Source organism: Staurois parvus, unplaced genomic scaffold (genome assembly GCF_062004578.1).
Source record: "Staurois parvus isolate SC_StPar_1 unplaced genomic scaffold, SC_StPar_1.0 ptg000335l, whole genome shotgun sequence".
NCBI classification, from domain to species: domain Eukaryota; kingdom Metazoa; phylum Chordata; class Amphibia; order Anura; family Ranidae; genus Staurois; species Staurois parvus.
In genome coordinates this window covers 1,306,761-1,329,147 of record NW_028318131.1, presented here as the reverse complement: position 1 = coordinate 1,329,147, position 22,387 = coordinate 1,306,761, and the positions used below count along the sequence as shown (strand labels likewise).

Below are 22,387 nucleotides of genomic sequence, written 5' to 3'. Positions count from 1 at the left end.
TCCAGCCAGTAAGTCTGTTGTTTTTCAACAGAAAAGCTCTCTTGCAGTTACAGGGATGACGCAGACCATTTACCATTGGCAAGGGTGCCTAAAATGATCAGCTTTTATTTATTTATGTAAAACCTTTATCCCAAAAGGGAAAAAAAACTGTTTGCTGTAACTGATTATAAAGTGTTAACTAGAGTTTGGCTTCAATTTGTTACAGTATTTAAATCTGATAGTATATCTAACACTCCTCTCCCCCCATACTGACAATGTTGCTATCCACTGGTGGCCCCTGTGCTCCGTCCTCTAGAGTGGTGTCTGTTTAACCGCTTAAGGACCGCCCTATAGCAGATATACTGCTACAGGGCGGCACCTGTGCGCAGAATCACATATATATACGTCATTTTGCATTTCCGGGTAGTGGGCACGTGTGAATTCAGCACCGCACCAGTGTGAAACAGGGCTAAAAGTACAATTATCTTTTAGTAGTGATTTTTTTAAGTTTACGGCAGAGTTCTCCTTTAGTTTCCAGTTATATTTACTGTTGGTTATGTGTTAGAGAAGACACTGGTAGCGATGAGGCAGAACTCTGTTTTACTTGTGTGGCTTAAGTTGCAAACATACAGAACACGTTTCAGCAGACATCTTGGTTTTGAAGAGAGAGGAAGAGAGGAAGGAAGAGAGAGAACCAACAAGTTTTACACATATGCACAACTAGTAACCTTAGTGTATAGTGCCATCTACTGGTCAAGTAATATTAACACACAATACTATATAGTACATGCTGTTGCATTCCCAACATTTACCATGATCAACTCGATGGGAACTGGGATTATAAGCTTGGAGGCGAATTTCTCATTCAAAAATTTCATCACAAAGAGGACCACAGTGGCGACAATACTGGTGACCAACGTGCCGATGTTGGTCTGGGTGATTTTTGAGCACAGTTTTATTATAGTCTAAAAACAAAGAAAAACAACAGAATTACAAGATGAATTATAACCGGCCCTGAAAATGCAGTCTGCATGACCAGTGCACCCGAGATAGGTTCATCCAGACCCCACTACACCACCATTACCCTTCCATACCAATCCCCTTTACTTACTATACTTACAGAAAACCCAACACCAATTTTGGAGTAAAATGGCCAACACGGCCTTTTATTAACAAATCAAGTTTAAACACATCAACCATTCCTTATAACAGAAAACATAAAGAGTTGTCGTTGGTCTTCGAAGGCACCCCCAAAAGGATCCGAAATGCACCTGCGGACAACCATATTCCACTAGGCCTCCAGCCGCAACCAACCAGCTCAGAGACAACCATACCGTCCGCAGTGCAGCACCACCACCTTCCAGTTAAACCTTGGTTAACTGGAATGTTCCCGGGCACACCATACCAACGATGGGTCCCACACCATTTTTGTACCTCCAAAATAAGAACCGCCTCCAAAGACCAACCACCGCCCATGAACCGAAATAACCCCCCCTCCCGGGAGGAACACAACACTCACCAAACAAGGCGGGCGGGAGGGAAGCTCTCTCTCCTACGTCCAGCTCCGACTGACCCCCCTCACCAGGACACCCCACCCTAAGGTGCAGAAGATCCCACCTACACTCTCCTCTACCAACCAGATCCCCCAGCTATCCTTTACCAACCCTAATACTATCATTAACCCTGACACGTCTTCCTTCCCACTCTGGGCCTAGTCATGCCTGCCCTGCGCTAATTATTTTCTTCTTTTATCGCTGCGGGCATTTCTGAATGATTGTTGTGAACTTATTTGTCAAACTGTCTGAAGGAAGGACTGTTCTTGTCATATTACCGAGAGGAAACGAATCTTGCTAGTTGATCTGGGGACCCAGAACAGCACACTATTATGGAGGACTTACCTTGAAACGAAGCCCTCCAGTGGAGAGCTGTCATGGCTCCCCAGGGCTTCCATCTTCACCCGGTCTTCTTTCCAGGTTCAAGAGCTCTGGCCGGCTGACTGGCCGAGCCGCGATGATGTCACTCGGAGTCCCGGACCGCGGCACAGTGCTCTGAAGGTACGGCACGGGTATGCCGTTCCTTCAGAGCTCATGTGGCGGCTATCAAAAGGACTAATAGCTCCTAAATGGTGCACGGTTAGGAGATATTCATTTTACCTACAGGTAAGCTTTATTAAAATCTGATCTGTAGGTAAAATTATGAAAGGAGAGTTTCAACTTTAATCTTTGATAACAAAACCTGGCAGCTATGCAGAGCTGCACCCGATTTTGCACTCTCCACTTTTAGTACATCAACCCCTTTGATAAATAGGGTGCTCAATTTTAAATTATAGATAACATACTGAATGCTGTCATACCCTCCACACTCCTCTCCTAATAATACTCGTCATATGATCTTCTCTCCTCTTCTACACATACTGTCTGCCTTCATACCCATCACATTCCTCTCCTGCACACACTAACCACTGTCATACCCGTCTAATTCCTCTATGCCAAATACTTTCCTGTACATACTGCTCTCTGTCATACCTTCCACACTCCTCTCCTACACATACTCCCCACTGTCATACCCTCCACACTTCTCTCCTGTACATACTTCCCACTGTCATACCCTCTACACTTCTCTCCTGTACATACTGCCCGCTGCCATACCCTCCACACTTCTCTCCTGTACATACTGCCCGCTGCCATACCCTCCACACTTCTCTCCTGTACATACTGCCCGCTGTCATACCCTCTACACTTCTCTCCTGTACATACTGCCCGCTGTCATACCCTCTACACTTCTCTCCTGTACATACTGCCCGCTGCCATACCCTCCACACTTCTCCTGTACATACTGCCCACTGTCATACCCTCCACACTCCTCTCCTGTACATACTGCCCACTGTCATACCCTCCACACTCCTCTCCTGTACATACTGCCCGCTGCCATACCCTCCACACTTCTCTCCTGTACATACTGCCCGCTGCCATACCCTCCACACTTCTCTCCTGTACATACTGCCCGCTGCCATACCCTCCACACTCCTCTCCTGTACATACTGCCCACTGCCATACCCTCCACACTCCTCTCCTATACATACTGCCCACTGCCATACCCTCCACACTCCTCTCCTGTACATACTGCCCACTGTCATACCCTCCACACTCCTCTCCTGTACATATTGCCCGCTGTCATACCCTCCACACTTCTCTCCTGTACATACTGCACACTGTCATACCCTCTACACTTCTGTCCTGTACATACTGCCCGCTGCCATACCCTCTACACTTCTCTCCTGTACATACTGCCCGCTGTCATACCCTCCACACTCCTCTCCTGTACATACTGTCCACTGCCATACCCTCTACACTTCTCTCCTGTACATACTGCCCACTGCCATACCCTCCACACTCCTCTCCTGTACATACTGCCCACTGTCATGCCCTCCACACTCCTCTCCTGTACACACTGCCCGCTGTCATACCCTCCACACTCCTCTCCTGTACATACTGCCCGCTGTCATACCCTCCACACTCCTCTCCTGTACATACCGCCCCCTGTCATACCCTCCACATTCCTCTCCTGTACATACTGGCCACTGTCATACCCTCCACACTCCTCTACTGTACATATACTTTCCCCCATCATACCCTCTGCGCTTCCCTCCTCTACATACTGCCCGCTGTCATACCCTCCACACTCCTCTCCTGTACATACTGCCCGCTGTCATATCCTCCACACTTCTCTCCTATACATACTGCCCACTGCCATACCCTCCACACTCCTCTCCTGTACATACTGCCCGCTGCCTTACCCTCCACACTTCTCTCCTGTACATACTGCCCGCTGTCATACCCTCCACACTTCTCTCCTATGCATACTGCCCACTGCCATACAATACAAACTCCTCTCCTATATGTACTGCCCACTGTCATACCCTCCACACTCCTCTCCTATACATACTTCCCACTGTCATATCCTCCACACTCCTCTCCTACACATACTGTGCCCTGCCATACCCTCCACACTCCTCTCCTACACATACTTCCCACTGTCATATCCTCCACACTCCTCTCCTACACATACTGTGCCCTGCCATACCCTCCACACTCCTCTCCTACACATACTGCCCGCTGCCATACCCTCTACACTTCTCTCCTACACATACTGCCTGCTGCCATACCCTCTACACTCCTCTCCTACACATACTGCCCGCTGCCATAACCTCTACACTTCTCTCCTATACATACTGCCTGCTGCCATACCCTCCACACTCCTCTCCTGTACATACTGCCCACTGTCATATCCTCCACACTTCTCTCCTATACATACTGCCCGCTGTCATACCCTCCACACTTCTCTCCTATGCATACTGCCTACTGCCATACAATACAAACTCCTCTCCTATATGTACTGCCCACTGTCATACCCTCCACACTCCTCTCCTATACATACTTCCCACTGTCATATCCTCCACACTCCTCTCCTGCACATACTGTGCCCTGCCATACCCTCCACACTCCTCTCCTACACATACTGTGCCCTGCCATACCCTCCACACTCCTCTCCTACACATACTGTGCCCTGCCATACCCTCCACACTCCTCTCCTACACATACTGTGCCCTGTCATACCCTTGACACTCCTCTCCTACACATACTGCGCCCTGTCATACCCTCCACACTCCTCTCCTACACATACTGCTCGCTGCCATACCCTCCACACTCCTCTCCTGCACATATTTCTGCCTATTATACCCTCTGCACTCCTCTCCTGCACATATTTCTGCCTATTATACCCTCTGCACTCCTCTCCTGCACATATTTCTGCCTATTATACCCGCTGCACTCATCTCCTGCACACACTGCCTGCTAAAATGGTTCTTTATTGTTGAGGGAGGGATGTACTGTGGCATAGGTTTTCAAGGAGAAAAAGGTGAAAGAGGAAATCCTAATCCATTTCTATTTTGTTAATATTTATTTATGTGACACAGTATAGAGCAATAATAATATCTAGTGGAGAAAATCTCTTTATGTATGATTGCTAACGCTTGTGAGTTTGAATCCTGTACTTACATAGATTAATGACAGTGGCTCAGTTTTTTGGGTCATTTTAATTCCAAAAAGGTATTTGAGCTGTGACACCAACACGTGGACTGCTGACGCCGTGGTGTACCCACTTATCAATGGGTCAGAGAGATACGTCACCACAAATCCAAACTGGATCAGGCCAAGAGCGATCTATGGTACAAGACGTGTGTCAGTACAATGGAAGTAACTTTATGTAACCTTCATCTACTGGAGTGATAATGCAAAATGTATCACAGTTCAAAAATGGATGTGAGTGAACATACTTGGACTTATGGATGAAAGGCTTAGAGATGAGGAGCAAAGAGGGGTGGGGAAAAGGAAAATGGAAGGTGCACCTTAATATCCCGGTTCAACACAACTCATATTTTGGCATAAATAGACCTTAGTGGGGAAATACAAATAATTCTTGGAGAACAGATGAGATGAGGGAGAAGGAGAGGGGGAGAAGGAGAAGGGGAGAAGGAGAAGAAGGGGAAAAGGAAAAGAAAGGGAGAAAGAGAAGGAGAGAGGGAAAATAAGGAGAGGGGGAGAAGAAGGAGAAGGGAGAAGAAGGTAAAAAAAAAGGAAAGGGGGAGAATAAGGGGAGAAGGAGAAGAAGAGAAAGAGAGAAAGAGAAGAAGGTGAAGAAGAGAAGAAGGGGAGAAGAAGGAGCAGGAGAGAGGGAAAAGAAGGAGAGAGGGAGAAGAAGGAGAGAGGGAAGAAGGAGAAGAAGCAGAAGGGGAGAAGGAAAAGGGGAGAAGGAGATGGAAAAGGGGAGAAGAAGGAAACAAGGAGAAAATGAGAAGGAGAAAGGCAGAAGAAGGAGAAGGGGAAAGAAGGAGAAGGCGAGAAGAAGGTGAGAAGTAGAAGAAGAGGAGAAGGCGAGAAGGAGAAGGGGAGAAGGAGAAGGGGAGAAGGAGGCGAGAGGGAGAAGAAGGAAAAGGGGGAAGAAGGAGAAGGGGAGAAGGAAAAGGGGCAAAGGAGAAGGGAAAGGGGAGAAGGAAACAAGGAGAAAGGGAGAAGGAGAAAGGCAGTAGAAGGAGAAGGGGAAAGAAGGAGAAGGCGAGAAGGAGAAGAAGGGGAGAAGGAGAAGGCGAGAAGGAGCAGAAGAGGAGAAGGAGAAGGCGAGAAGGAGAAAGGGAGAAGGAGAAGGCGAGAAGGAGAAAAGGGGAGAAGGAGAAGGGATGAAGAAGGAGGCAAGGAAAAGGGGAAAAGGCGAAGGAGAGAAGAAAAAGAAGGGGTGAAGGAGAAGGGGAGAAGAAGGAGACAAGGTAAAGGGGAGAAGGAAAAGGAGCAAAGGAGAAGGGGAGAAGTAAAAGGGGAGGAGAAGGGGAGAAGGAGAAGGGGAGGAGAAGAGAAGGAGAAGCAAAGGAGAGAAGGAGAATGGGAGAGGGAGAGAAGAGGAGAAGGAGAGAAATATAAGGATCACATAAGGATAAGGATCACAAGGTATACATAACAGAGTTTAGTATTGAGCCAGATAGTGATGAGTAAATTTGTCAGAGGATTCAAAGAAAAAATGACTTAGTTGCTTCATCAACCTCAATGACCTATGTGAATATAGGAGGTATGTTCACCATAACCATGTGAAAAGGCAGATCTAATTACACAGCTCAGCCTTGCCAGTATCGGTAAGACAGAGGATCAGCAATCCCAAGATTGCTCTATGGTAGCAACCCACCTGAAACAGTCCTACAAGGAACGCCAGTGCCGTGGCCAGCTCCACTCTTAGTGCATCTCTGGCTACAGTGTCGATAAATGTTGCATTTTCTCCTCTCATAAAATTCTCATTGGGCGCCAGGGATTCAGTAACACTGCCGATCATGACACACACCACAGCAAACGTTCCTGAAACAGATCCAGAAACAGACAGAGCTTATAAACGTGTAGTCACCCTGTCCTAAGCAGGCGCGTCTATTTAAATGTAAAGTTGCTAGGCTGTAATCAGCTTAAGCCGCCTGATTTATAGTTTGGCTTTCTTGGGTCTCTCCTAGACTTTGGTTATTTTTTTATTCTGGCTACTGCTGAGGAGTGTCCCTGGCAATAGTTTGGGAGGCCGCAATGAAGTATGTTATGAATATTTATATCTACCTGGTCAACCTCTAAGACAGTGGTTCTCAACCTTCCTAATGCCGCGACCCTTTAATACAGTTCCTCATGTTGTGGTGACCCCCAACCCTATAATTATTTACCCAGTGATTATAATTCATGAAGTGTCGTTTTACCTCCAATACTGCTGCTTTCAACACAGTAGCTGCTTTCTACACAGTAGCTGCTTTCTACACAGTAGCTGCTTTCTACACAGTAGCTGCTTTCTGCACAGTAGCTGCTTTCAACACAGCAGCTGCTTTCTACACAGTAGCTGCTCTTTACCCATCGGAAATATGTGTTTTCCTATGGTCTTAGGCGACCCCTGTGAAAGGGTCATTCGACCCCCAAAGGGGTCGTGACCCACAGGTTGAGAACCACTGCTCTAAGAGGTTTATTGCCAGTGGTGAAGGCTGGGAGAGGGTATAAGTATTCATACATGACTTTCGGAAGTCAGTCTTTCCCTGGGCTTTTAGTTGTGTGTTTGATCCTCTTAGGTCTGCTACCTACAGAGGATACTATGTGATTGGATGGCCTTGACCCCAGGCCTCCAACTGAATGCTGAACAAGGCAATCAAAGCATCATGGAAGAACCTCAGCCTAACTGGGGTACCAGAGTAACTTTTATAAGCTTGGTGCTTTACTGAGGTGTACAAAGGAGTTGGTCGTTGAACTAGAATGTTGGGTTGGCTTAAAGATCCTTCATCTGTGCTCTAAGTACTTTTGGTCCCATTTCTGGAGTGTGCCATATCTGTGGCTGTTCTGTACCCTAATTATCTCTCCCAGGAGTTGACAAGGAGCCAATACATTCCTTGGTGACTGGCACCCTTCTCTCCACATTACTCCCCAACTGCCAATGAACACACCCTGAGTTGAAATGCTATCAAATCCTGCCTCTGAGGTTCTTTATATGTCTTTGGAGGTTGGGGGTTCCAACCAACGTTAATATATATGTTAATGTTAAGCTGGCCTTACACCTGTAGAACTTTGTTTGACTTCAGACAAGAAATTATAAAAATCGGTCATCTTTCCATTTGGTGTACCTTCATGGACTCGACTAATTTTGAACAATTTTTCATTTGAGTACCGGGTCAATGTTACTATCAGGGGCGGACTGACAACTCATGGGGCCCCCGGGCAATAGGTGATCATTTGTCCTCGCCCACACTCAAACCACAACCAAAAAAGCCTATGAAAGGTACCAGAGGCATCTCATGGGACCCCCTACTGACCCTGGGCTCTTTGGCAGTGCCCAAGTGCCCGAATGGTCAGTCCACTCCTGGTAGCTATAATATTAGAACAACTGTTCTACTTCTGGATTAACTTTATAAAGTCCATAAAACGATTTTTCCTGGTCAGAAGCAAATGCAGAAATTAGAAAGCTGATTGTTTCCACTGAGATTCAACAAAAAATTTCCATCCTTGTCATAACTCTTAGATAATTGAGCAAGGGCTGTTGTGTGTCACATGACTGTCATATTGACTGCCATATGCCTTTAAGTGTTTTCTATATTTTGTCTCTGCTCCACATTTTCTTCTGGTTTAGTTAATACTGTATAGATAGTCCTCCCCCTTCCCAGTAATACATTGCAGCTTCTAGCCTCATGGCATGAAGCAGTTCACATTATGATCTTTTGACCTATCCGATGTTCATTGTTGTAAGATTCTCTCAGTTTATGGAACAAACTTCACTAGATCTACAAGATATCATCTTGATTGAGTCACTGACTGTGGTATCCAACTAAGATTGGAGTTATCGCTATCTCATCACAACTGTAAGTTACAGAGATCACACTTTCAAGGCTTTGATTGGAGAGACAGAACAAGGGCTCTGAAAACGATGGTTTTTCAGCAAAATTCTACAGGTGTAAGGCCAGCTTAAGTTCTGCAGACAGGGGTCTTGATCTTGACAGATTCAGGTTGCATTTAAAAAAAAATCCTTTATTTAATGAATAGAAAACTGCATTCGCTGTTTAGCTGTTTTCACATCTGGCTAAAGTTTAGCTTTGTTCATATCTGCTGTAAAATACGACCAGGGGCGGACTGACCATTTGGAAACTAGGGCACTGCCCGAGGGCCCGGGGTCAGTAGGGGGCCCCATGAGATGCCCCTGGTACCTTTTTCATAGGGTTTTTTGAGTTTGGGCAAGGACACAGGGGCCCCCTGTTGCCCGGAGGCCCCATGAGTTGTCAGTCCGCCCCTGAATACGACCTTTGACTTAGCAAATATCCTTTCTGAAAACATATACAGATCTCACCTACAGATATGTGTCTTGAGGTCCCCAGAAGAAAATACATGAACACAGGATAAAATGAGGTGTAGAGCCCAAAAACAGGCGGTAAGCCAGCAAGAAGAGCATATGCCAGTCCTGAAATTACATTAAAAAAAAATCATATTTAACATTCAGATACTTACCACTCATTGATGTTATTAACCCCTTCCTGCCCACCTTTGGGGTCCTGTTAAAAGGGTTTGTACGCCCAGGGGGTGTGAAGGATCATGTGACTGCTGGCCGTCACAATGGTCTTGTGATCGGGAGCTAGTCCCTCCAACTTTCAATCAACAGTATACACCGTGAGCTGTTTTTGACAGTTTGGTCACCGGGCTAGGAGCACACAGTAAGTGTCCTCTCGGCACATACTGTGAACCTCTCCCATACATGCACACATATGTGTACGGTGTTGGCATTAATGTGTTACTAAACCCACAACAGTACGATCAGTCTGTAGATGCAGGAAAGCATGCTTGTTATACTCACTGTGGAACCTAAGGGGTTAATCCTCTACACTGTGTAAAAAGACTGTTTGATCCTGTCTTCTCTGATCCTCCCCTTCTTTTACTGTCCACAATCTATTTGCTGATAGTATAGAGCTATAGGAGTCACTCTGCACATGCTCAGTTTAGTAGTGGAAGAAAGCAAAGAAGGGGCGCATTCTCCTCGTCCATTACTGTGATAAAAAGGAATTTATTTAAAATGACAAAAGTGTATACTCACAAACCAAGACTCATAATACAAGCTGGAAACCAGTGTGACACTCCGAATAAATGGTAATCTGACAGCAGGGTGTGTGGGAGACGTACTTCCTTCTTCAGAGCTCTCCCCAAACACGTTAGCACACGCTTTAGAGGGCACCCCTTCTTTGCTTTCTTCCAGTGCCATCAAGATTCCCCGATCTTTAGAGGGCTGCACCCCAACCAGGGGCAGACTGACAACTCATGGGGCCCCCGGGCAATAGGGGATCATGGGGCCCCTGTGTCCTTGCCCAGACTCAAAAAAGCCTATGAAAAAGGTATCAGGGGCATCTCATGGGGCCCCCTACTGACCCCGGGCCCAAATGGTTTCCAAATGGTCAGTCTGCCCCTGACCCCAACAAGTGACTGTTACTGTGGTCCTGGGAGGCTTACGGACATGAGCGCTTGTGTATGGTTTTTATTTCTCTTGACTATGCTCAGTTTAGTGTGTATGGCTAGAGAGGTTTTTTTTTCTTTGGAAGGATGTATGTGATCAGCACAGGGCCAATCAGCACTGTCCAGACAGAGGGTCAGGGGTCATGCAGCCTCATAGGACAGTCTGAGGAGAATGAAAACTCCTTCTATAGGCTTTAACCAGTGCTCTGCTGAACACTGATAGAAGTCACAAGACTGCTGTATACTGCTGATGAGAAAAGGTATTTAGCAGTTTATATTTACTAAAATAATTGCATTTCCATGTTCTGTGGGAGGCCAGATATAGTGAATGCAGGGTCCGGGGAGAGCGGATATAGTGAATGCAGGGTCCGAGGAGACCGGATATAGTGAATGCAGGGTCCAAGGAGACCGGATATAGTGAATGCAGGGTCCGGAGAGACCGGATATAGTGAATATAGGGTCCGGGGAGACCAGATATAGTGAATGCAGGGTCCAGGGAGACCTGATATAGTGAATGCAGGGCCTGTGGAGACCAGATATATTGAATGCAGGGTCCGGAGAGACCGGATTTAGTGAATGCAGGGTCTGGGGAGACCAGATATAGTGAATGCAGGGTCCGGGGAGACCTGATATAGTGAATGCAGGGTCTGGGGAGACCTGATATAGTGAATGCAGGGTCCAGGGAGACCAGATATAGTGAATGCAGTGTCCGGGGAGACCAGATATAGTGAATGCAGGGTCCGGGGAGACCAGATATAGTGAATGCGGGGTCCGGGGAGACCAGATATAGTGAATGCAGGATCCGGGGAGACCAGATATAGTGAATGCAGGGTCCGGGGAGACCAGATATAGTGAATGCAGGGCCTGTGGAGACCAGATATAATGAATGCAGGGTCCGGGGAGACCAGATATAGTGAATGCAGGGTCCGGGGAGAGCGGATATAGTGAATTCAGGGTCCGGGGAGACTAGATATAGTGAATTCAGGGTCCGGGGGAGACCAGATATAGTGAAAGCAGGGTCCAGGGAGACCGGATATAGTGAATGCAGGGTCCGGGGAGACCAGATATCGTGAATGCAGGGTCCGGGGAGACCAGATATCGTGAATGCAGGGTCCAGGGAGACCGGATATAGTGAATGCAGGGTCCGGGGAGACCGGATATAGTGAATGCAGGGTCCGGGGAGACCAGATATAGTGAATTCAGGGTCCGGGAGACCAGATATAGTGAATTCAGGGTCCGGGGAGACCAGATATAGTGAATGCAGGGTCCAGGGAGACCAGACATAGTGAATTCAGGGTCCAGGGAGACCAGACATAGTAAATGCAGGGTCCGGGGAGACCAGATATACTGAATGTGGGGTCCGGGGAGACCGGATATAGTGAATGCAGGGTCCGGGGAGACCAGATATAGTGAATGCAGGGTCCGGGGAGACCAGACATAGTGAATGCAGGGTCCGGGGAGACCGGATATAGTGAATGCAGGGTCCGGGGAGACCAGATATAGTGAATGCAGGGTCCGGGGAGACCAGACATAGTGAATGCGGGGTCCGGGGAGACCAGATATAGTGAATGCAGGGTCCGGGGAGACCAGACATAGTGAATGCGGGGTCCGGGGAGACCAGATATAGTGAATGCAGGGTCCGGGGAGACCAGACATAGTGAATGCAGGGTCCAGGGTTTAGTAACACTTTAAACCCTCTTTGCTGCCTCAAATATGTGTTATGTGCAAGGCAACGGGGTAGGGCTAGCTTTATATTTGTGCAGGTCGGGAACCTGTGCATGATCGCATGTGTTCCCAACCGGCAGGCAAAACATGCTGCTCTTTAGCAGACGAGCAAGAGCGCCATTAATTCTTTCTGCTAGCATTTCCAAAACAGTAACAGTCCCTGCGATAAAATAGAGAACCCCTCATTTCCAATCATCACCATTCTATATAAGTTACCTTGAGGCAGCTGGACTATGCCAACACTGAATCCGGAGATGGCATCTCCCAGCAACCACTCCCGGGCCGGGTAGCGCGGCAGCCAGCGCAGGACAGGAACGTATTTCAGCAGCAAGTGCCTGGCTGTTTCTTGAGAGCATCTTGGATAAAGAACAGGAAAGGTTATCTGCATTGGCGTTCACTTTATGATGTTTCTGTGTTTATTTCTACAGACATTAATCCAGTTGATCCAGGGAATATCCGATTGCCTCTCGGGGGGGATCAGGAAGGAATTTTTTTCCCAGCAGGAGCAAATTGGATCATGCTTTGCTGTGTTTTTTTGCCTTCCTCTGGATCAGCTGTGGGTGTAGGATTATAACCAGGGGCGGACTGACTATTTGGAAACTCGGGCACTGCCCGAGGGCCCGGGGTCAGTAGGGGGCCCCATGAGATGCCCTGGTACCTTTTCCATAGGCTTTTTTGAGTTTGGGCAAGGACACAGGGGCCCCATGATCCCCTATTGCCCGGGGGTCCCATGAGTTGTCAGTCCGCCCCTGATTATAACTTTTTTTTTTTATGGTTGAACTGGATGGACTTTTGTCTTTTTTCAGCCAGACTAACTATGTAATTAGCTACATTCTGCATACATATCCTTGTACGCCTGAAGGTTTTCTATCATAATTGGAAGGGTGAACGGTTTATAACCAGCTAGGCTCTGGGACTTCCTTTCCTGTCCAGATGACCGCAGAGGAAGTGGGAACAAATGTCCCCAATGGGGACACAATCGGCAAAAGAACCTGTCTGGGGATCTAATCCAGTCCCCTAGAGATTTGGTGGGAGTTCAACTTTTATGTTCTTTTTAATGTGCTGCAAATTCAATTTGTGTTGTATAGATGAATGAAAAAGATTAAATAATTAAAGCTGACATTTAATTTGCTTTTATTTTGCCTTCCATGCCCCCCCCCCCCCCCAACCCCCACAACATGCTGATTACATTTTTAAGCATAATCCTTCCATTTTCATTACACTTATTTTACACCCAGTGACGTTATCACTAGGTCTCTGTGCTTCCCCATGTAATACAGGCAGATCTTGTCTGGTAGGAGGCACCATCAGGGTGTTGTACATAGCTTCCTGAGAACATCACAGCACCCTACCTCAGTACTTCTCAAGAGTTCTCAGCCCTGATGCTAGGAGTGGGCTGGCTCTTGGGAGGAGATCAATCTGGAGGAATGGGTGTTCCTAGTCAGGCTGTACTTGCATGCAGACCACCCTAGCTAAGGCCCACTTGTGATGCTGAGCATTCATGATTGGAAGAACTTAAATCCAGTGAATGAAAGAGGCGGGGCCAGGGATAGTTAGGCTGGGAAAGGACGGCTAGACCAGTGGTCTCCAAACTGCAGCCCTGGGGCCAGATGTAACCCTTTGCTTGCTCTATCTGGCCCTTGGAGCACTAATCCATCCACAACTGACACTAATGCAGAGCACTATTCCTCCCACTGATACCATTGATGGGGCACTATTCCTTCCAGAGATACCAATGATGGGGCACTATTCCTCCCACTGACACCAATGATGGGGCACTATTCCTCCCACTGATACCAATGATGGGGCACTATTCCTCCCACTGATACCAATGATGGGGCACTATTCCTCCCATTGATACCAATGATGGGGCACTATTCCTCCCACTGACACCAATGATGGGTCACTATTCCTCCCACTGATACCAATGATGGGGCACTATTCCTCCCACTGATACCAATGATGGGGCACTATTCCTTCCAGAGATACCAATGATGGGGCACTATTCCTCCCACTGATACCATTGATGGGGCACTATTCCTTCCAGAGATACCAATGATGGGGCACTATTCCTCCCACTAATACCAATGATGGGGCACTATTCCTCCCACTGACACCAATGATGGGGCACTATTCCTCCCACTGATACCAATGATGGGGCACTATTCCTCCCACTAATACCAATGATGGGGCACTATTCCTCCCACTGACACCAATGATGGGGCACTATTCCTCCCACTGATACCAATGATGGGGCACTATTCCTCCCACTGATACCAATGATGGGGCAATATTCCTCCCACTGATACCATTGATGGGGCACTATTCCTTCCAGAGATACCAATGATGGGGCACTATTCCCCCCACTGACACCAATGATGGGGCACTATTCCTCCCACTAATACCAATGATGGGGCACTATTCCTCCACTAATACCAATGATGGGGCACTATTCCTTCCAGAGATACCAATGATGGGGCACTATTCCTCCCACTGATACCAATGATGGGGAACTATTCCTCCCACTGATACCAATGTTGGGGCACTATTCCTCCCACTGATACCAATGATGGGGCACTATTCCTCCCACTAATACCAATGATGGGGCACTATTCCTCCCACTGACACCAATGATGGGGCACTATTCCTCCCACTGATACCAATGATGGGGCACTATTCCTCCCACTAATACCAATGATGGGGCACTATTCCTCCCACTGACACCAATGATGGGGCACTATTCCTCCCACTGATACCAATGATGGGGCACTATTCCTCCCACTGATACCAATGATGGGGCAATATTCCTCCCACTGATACCATTGATGGGGCACTATTCCTTCCAGAGATACCAATGATGGGGCACTATTCCCCCCACTGACACCAATGATGGGGCACTATTCCTCCCACTAATACCAATGATGGGGCACTATTCCTTCCAGAGATACCAATGATGGGGCACTATTCCTCCCACTGATACCAATGATGGGGCACTATTCCTCCCACTGATACCAATGATGGGGAACTATTCCTCCCACTGACACCAATGATGGGGCACTATTCCTCCCACTGATACCAATGCTGGGGCACTATTCCTCCCACTGATATCAATGATGGGGCACTATTCCTCCCACTGATACCAATGATGGGGCACTATTCCTCCCACTGATACCAATGATGGGGCACTATTCCTCCCACTGATACCAATGATGGAGCACTATTCCTCCCACTGACGCCAATGATGGGACACTATTCCTCCCACTAATACCAATGATGGAGCACTATTCCTCCCACTGACACCAATGATGGGTCACTATTCCTCCCACTGATACCAATGATGGTGCACTATTCCTCCCACTGACACCAATGGTGGGGCACTATTCCTCCCACTGATACCAATGAGGGGGCACTATTCCTTCCACTGACACCAATAATGGGGCACTATTCCCTCCACTGATACCAACAATGGGGCATTTTCTACTCCCACTGGCCAGTCTGGCCCCCCTAAAGTCTGAATGAAAGTAAAATGGCCCTTTGTTTAGAAGGTTTGGAGTTCCCTGTGCTAGACTATACCAGATGTCCTCAGCCAGGACATGAGGTGGTCTCTATTTGACTTAATGCACATTGTAAGAAGCTCACAGTGTGCAGTGAAATCAGAGTAAGCCATTTCAGTCCGGGAGACGAGCCGGTACAACTGTGCAAGACTGAAAAGGAGACTTTAAAGTGGAGCTCCAGCCGTCTTTGTGTTTACTAAAAGTCAGCAGCTACAAAAACTGTAGCTGCTGACTTTTAATAAACACACTCTTACTTGTCCCAGGGTCCAGCGATGTGCTCACCTGCGCGGTCCCTTCTCTCCTTCTTCTCTCTCTGGCTCCGGAATCTTCAGTGTGGGCACCAAACTGTGACAGCTTGCGGTTTCACAGCCGGGTGCCCTCTGCGCATGCGTGAGTCACACTGCGCATAGTGATTGGTCTGGCAGTCTTCTGGGACCTGTGAAAGTTCCCAGGAGACCGCAGGAGGAAAGAGGGGGCTACACTTCTGGCTCACTTCGCCGCAGAGAACTGAGCCAGAAGTGGGTACCTGTCAAAACCAGGTACCCACTCCCCCCCAAAAGGTGCCAAATATGGCAGTGGAGGGGGGGGGAAGAGGCAAACAAGCGGAGCTTCCACTTTTGTGGAACGCTTTAAAGTAAATCTAAAACCAAAACTTTTTGCCATCTGTGTCCCATGTGGAAGATTTCATTTTCGCTTCCTATCCTGTAGACATAATAGTAAGCAAGAGGAAATCCCTTCTTAGAGAGTTGTCACCAGAACAAGTGTCCCCATTGCTTTCCCTCTATTCCTGTTCTGGTGACAACTCAGAATTTTGGATGTCCCCCCACCTTCATTCCTGATAACATTGGCCTCATAGGCAAATAGAGTAATTCTCCCTAACGGGGACATAGACTGCAATAAAAACCCTGCAAAGGTTCTAACCCTTCATAGCTTCATTGAAAATGTAAAACCGTTTTTGGCTTTAGATACACTTTACCGAAACATAAGCTATGCAACTCATTGAAGCAGAGCTTCTCACCTCATCCGGTTCTTGCTCCTCGTCCAGAATGATGGTTTTATGACCCGTGTCCTAGGGGCGATTTGGTCCAGCTCAGCCTCGTTTAATGCCTGGGGCTTCATGGCATCACCCTTCTCCGAAGCCTCGACCTGCTTATCCTCCATCCTGGTCAGATGACCCTCAGTGACTCCCTTACAAGTTTGCTCTCATGGATGATGTCGGATATGAACTCACTACTGCTGTCGGATGGTAAAAAACTGAAAGGGAGAAGTATAAGAAAAGTTACAGGAATGCATTTTGATTAAAGCAGAACGCCTGCAAGAATAAAAGCGAGAAAAAATGAAGAGCCCATTACAAGATGAAAAAACAAAACCAGATTTTCCTGTGACATTCATCATCAACCATCACTTTCAGGACTCCTTGTTCTTCTTTACAATGAAGATAGTTCTTAACAGGGGCGGACTGACAACTCATGGGGCCCCCAGGCAATAGGGGATCATGGGGCCCCTGTGTCCTCGCCCAAACTCAAACCACACCCAAAAAAGCTTATAAAAAAGGTACCTGGGACATCTCATGGGGCCCCCTACTGACCCTGGGCCCTCAGGCAGTGCCCGAGTTCCCAAATGGTCAGTCCGCCCCTGGTTCTTAATGACATTGGCTGTATGACTGGGGTGGTTGTCCTGCTCCAGAATAAATGTGGGGCCAATCGCACGCTTCCCTGATGGTCTGGCATGATGGATCAGTATTTACCTGTATTTCTCAGCATTGAGGACACCGTTGATCCTGACCAAATCTCCAACTCCATTTGCAGAAATGCAGCCCCAAACCTCCACCATGCTTCACTGTTGCCTGCAGACACTCATTATTGTCCTGCTCTCCAAACCTTCACCAACAAACTGCCTCCTGCTACAGCCAAATATTTCACATTTTGACTCATCAGTCCAGAGCACTTGCTGTCATTTTTCTGCACCCCAGTCCCTATGTTTTCCTGCATAGTTGAGTCACTCAACCTTGTTTCCACATCTGAGGTATGGTTTTTTCTAGACCACTTCTGGACAGACTTCTCCAGACATGAGATGGGTGTACCTGGGTCCCACAGGGTTCTGTGCTGATGGCACGGCTGTACATCTTCCAACGTTGAAAGAAAGTAAGCACAAAGTGTCTTTTATCTCCTGAAATGGTTCATTAGCCGACCACTGTGTCTACAGTCCTCAATGTTGCCCTATTCTTTGTGCTTCTTCAGAGGAACTTGAACGGCACATCTTGAAACCCCAGTCTGCTTTGAAATCTTTTTCTGGGAGATACCTTGCTGATGCAGTATATCTACCTTGTGTCTTGTTGGTGTGCTCAGTCTTGCCATGGTGTATAACCATATACAGGAAACTGTCTTCCACAACCTCTCCTTAGTAGCAGAGTTTGGATGTTCCTCACCCAGTTTCATTAGCACCAGCTTGGTATAATTGGTTAGTCATACTCCTAACTCTAATCCTACAAAACCCCTGACATTGTGCAAGTGTACAAAGTGTGCAAGTGTAGGAATTGATGCTGGTTTGAAGCCAAAGCATAGTCACACCAACTATTGATCTTCTGTTCACTCACTTTGCAATTTGTAAATTGGTAAAAATAAGCAATTACAAATTTTTTTTTTTAAAGCATTATTACTTTACAGAATGTCTGCCTAAAACATTTGCACAGTATTGTATATAAATACAATATACAACTTGTACTGTGTAAAGATTAGATAGATAGATAGATAGATAGATAGATAGATAGATAGATAATAGATAGATAGATAGATAGATAGATAGATAGATAGATAATAGATAGATAATAGATAATAGATAGATAGATAGATAGATAGATAGATAGATAGATAGATAGATAGATAATAGATAGATAGATAGATAGATAGATAGATAGATAGATAGATAGATAATAGATAGATAATAGATAATAGATAGATAGATAGATAGATAGATGGAAGGATAGATAGATAGATAGATAGATAGATAGATAGATAGATAGATAGATAGATAGATGGAAGGATAGATAGATAGATAGATAGATAGATAGATAGATAGATAGATAGATAGATAGATAGATAGATAGATAGAGTACATACCGTATATTAATCTTTTAAACAACTGTTAATACTTTTAAAATCTAATTCTAACCAAAACATTTGCACAGTATTGTATATAAATACAATATACAACTTGTACTGTGTAAAGATTAGATAGATAGATAGATAGATAGATAGATAGATAGATAGATAGATAGATAGATAGAGTACAGATAGATTAATCTTTTAACCAACTGTTAATACTTTTAAAATCTAATTCTAACCAAAACTTTTTGTTTGCTTTTGTTTTGGATAGAGCATAACTTTTTTTGCTGACTCTGCCGTTAGGTGAAAGATTTCTCTCCACTCTCCACCTATTGATGGATATCAGATAGAACAGTATAGTAAAGCTGGCCATAAACTAGCAGATTTCCAAACAAACATTCGTCCAAAATTCTTAGTACATTCAAAAGTACTGATCTGCTTTTAACATTTAATTTTACAATTAATGTCATTTCCCAAACGAAAACCACATACACTGTTAGAAATTCATTCGTTCGAAAAAACATTTCCATCCTGCTCCTATCTATTTGAGCCTAACAATTAGGAAATCAAACAAATGTTTGAACAAAAAATGTCAAACAAAATTCTACTAGTGTATTGCCAGCTTATGGAAGAATCAACCCACTCTCTGTTCTGTTCAATTTGATGGGTGTCACAACAGGGAGTGAGGGTAAATTACCCTCATGGGGACCCAAGCCACTTTAGAAAGCAAATTTACTTCACCACCTGACATTGCAGAATTCAGTTTTCCAGCATGTCCTCCTGCCTAACATGGTGACAAAGAACCAATCTCATCCCTCTTTCACCATCCCTGGTGTCCATCCTGTGACCAGGGAGTCATATGTGGCCCTTTGGCACTTAATGTGCGGCCTCTGCAGACTAGTGAAGGAAAATATTTTAGACTGGTTTCTAGTAGTTAAATGGTTTGGTTAAAGTGTTACTAAATTGAGGACCCTGCATTCACTATATCTGGTCTCCCCGGACCCTGCATTCACTATATCTGGTCTCCCCGGACCCTGCATTCACTATATCTGATCTCCCCGGACCCTGCATTCACTATATCTGGTCTCCCCGGACCCTGCATTCACTATATCTTGTCCCCCCGGGACCCTGCATTCACTATATCTGGTCTCCCCAGACCCTGCATTCACTATATCCGGTCTCCCCGGACCCTGCATTCACTATATCCGGTCTCCCCGGACCCTGCATTCACTATATCCGGTCTCCCCGGACCCTGCATTCACTATATCCGGTCTCCCCGGACCCTGCATTCACTATATCCGGTCTCCCCGTACCCTGCATTCACTATATCCGGTCTCCCCGGACCCTGCATTCACTATATCTGGTCTCCCCGGACCCTGCATTCACTATATCTGGTCTCCCCGGACCCTGCATTCACTATATCTGGTCTCCCACAGTGCTTGAATATTTCCAAGTTCAATACCACTTGGCAGAGTCAGCAGCATGACACCAATTATGTTTTTAGCTGTCTGTAAGGGTGGTTATCTGACCACCACTGTTAGGGGGCCTATTTTTCCCACTGGCAACCAATGTAAGAAGACATTATCCCCACTGACTTCTGAATAATTAATTTCAGTAGGGGTTACCTAAAAATCAATTGAAGGGATCCTTTTGGGTAAAAAGGTTGAGAAAGGCTGTCCTATGGCAAACTCTTGGGTCTGACCATCTCCTGTAGGATGGTGGTAGTCTTTGACAATTACTTATAGCATGCCCTTAGTCTCTGAATATATACTGTTGCATATTGATAAAGTCTGACTGTCTTTTATAGCATGCATATAGTCTCTGACCACGTTTCCAAGTTTTAACCTTCTTTTATAGCATGTTTGCAGTCTCTGACCATCTCCTGTAGGATGGTGGTAGTCTTTGACCATTAATTATAGCATGCCCTTATTCTCTGAATATATACTGTTGCATGTTGACAAAGTCTGACTGTCTTTTATAGCATGCCTATAGTCTCTGACCACATTTCCAAGTTTTAACCTTCTCTTATAGCATTCTTGCAGTCTCTGACCATCTCCTGTAGGATGTTGGCACCCTTTGACCATTGTGATGGATTTGGTAAAATGTCTATTTCGTTTCCTATTGAATATATATATATATACACACTATTTTTATACACATTTTTATACATATTTACTTTTATACTTTAATACTATTTCTTTCTTCATATTTATAAATGTTTAGCATGAATATATATGTTGTGTGAATATTTTCTGCCTGCTGGGCTTTGTGGTACTTCAAGAAATCCTTGCTTAAGAAATGTTTGCTCACACGCACCGACCCCTCCCACTGTGTGATTTGGAAGACAAAAGGAATGTTTTTCTTTCTATAGATAATACCTGGAAGAAGATCACACCTATACCATGACGGAGATTGTTTTCGTGTGGAAATGACCAATCAAAGACTAATATAATGCTTATGCTGTTCTCACGTGATGTTCGCATCATTCTGCATATATAAGCTCACTTTCTCATTATAATAAACTAGAAGTGTTCATAGACTGAACTTGTGTGTCAGCGTGAGTCTCTTCCAGTGTGCGCACATTCCAAAGCTAGAATGATAAATTAGGACAGGAACAGATAAGCACTGGACGATTCAGTCCTTGACTAAATCACCATTACTTACAGTATGCCCATAGTCTCTGGCCATCTCCTGTTGCATGTTGACAAAGTTTGACCTCTTATAACATGCTCGAAGATTCTAACCTTCTATTGTTGCATCTTGCCATGTTTTAACCTTCTCTTACAGCAATGCTTGTAGACCATCTCCTGTAGGATGTTGGCAGTCTTTGATCATCACTTATAGCATGCCCGTAATCTCTGACCATCTCCTGTTGCATTGCTACAGTGAATGACAGCTTTCTGTAGCATTACATTCACTTAATATTATGTGCAGCCTATTGGTTGTGTCAATAACGCACATTTGAGGCCTCCTGTATCAAGTAAATTGACCACCACTGAACTAGATTATTATTATACTGCCATAAATGATGAAGTAACTTACCGTGCATTTGGCCGATTCCATCACACAAAGAGAAATTCTGCCAGCTTAAGGTCAGTAGATGGACTATTGTTGAACTTTTTATAATAACTTACTGGGGCATGCATAGCCCATTATATCATTATATTTATACTGGTCCATAATGGGCATGTCCAACACTGCCCACCTCCATAACCAATAAAAATGAATAATTCCCTTCCTTCCCTCTTTCCAATAAATCATTCTGGCCATAAAAATGTCATAGTGATTTGTAATGCTCCAACCAAAACATCCTCATCTGCCAGTTATTTGAAAGGTCCCTTGGTAGTGCCACTAAATCATAGGTGACCTTGGTGGTGCCAACTTGCCAGGTGAAGGTGGTGCCAATGTATTCATTTGGCCAGTCACACGGCACAACAGTATTTGTTTCAATCAAAGCTATGGCATAAACACTGAAAGG

General features: G+C 45.7%; 1 protein-coding gene across 1 annotated transcript in view; it reads right to left on the bottom strand.

Annotated features, from left to right (window-relative positions):
• The window catches only part of LOC149457103 (solute carrier family 26 member 6-like), a 56,147-nt gene extending 34,104 nt beyond the window's left edge, over positions 1 to 22,043 (bottom strand). Inside the window, exons 1-7 of the mRNA XM_089684075.1 lie at positions 21,952 to 22,043; positions 16,824 to 17,059; positions 12,468 to 12,607; positions 9,376 to 9,486; positions 6,712 to 6,878; positions 5,037 to 5,201; positions 792 to 944 (exon numbers count right to left, since the gene is read on the bottom strand). Of these exons, the coding sequence (XP_089540201.1) occupies positions 792 to 944; positions 5,037 to 5,201; positions 6,712 to 6,878; positions 9,376 to 9,486; positions 12,468 to 12,607; positions 16,824 to 16,966 (879 nt within the window). The 5' untranslated portion in view covers positions 16,967 to 17,059; positions 21,952 to 22,043. The remainder of the gene's footprint in view (positions 1 to 791; positions 945 to 5,036; positions 5,202 to 6,711; positions 6,879 to 9,375; positions 9,487 to 12,467; positions 12,608 to 16,823; positions 17,060 to 21,951) is intronic.
• Positions 22,044 to 22,387: the final 344 nt, after the last annotated feature.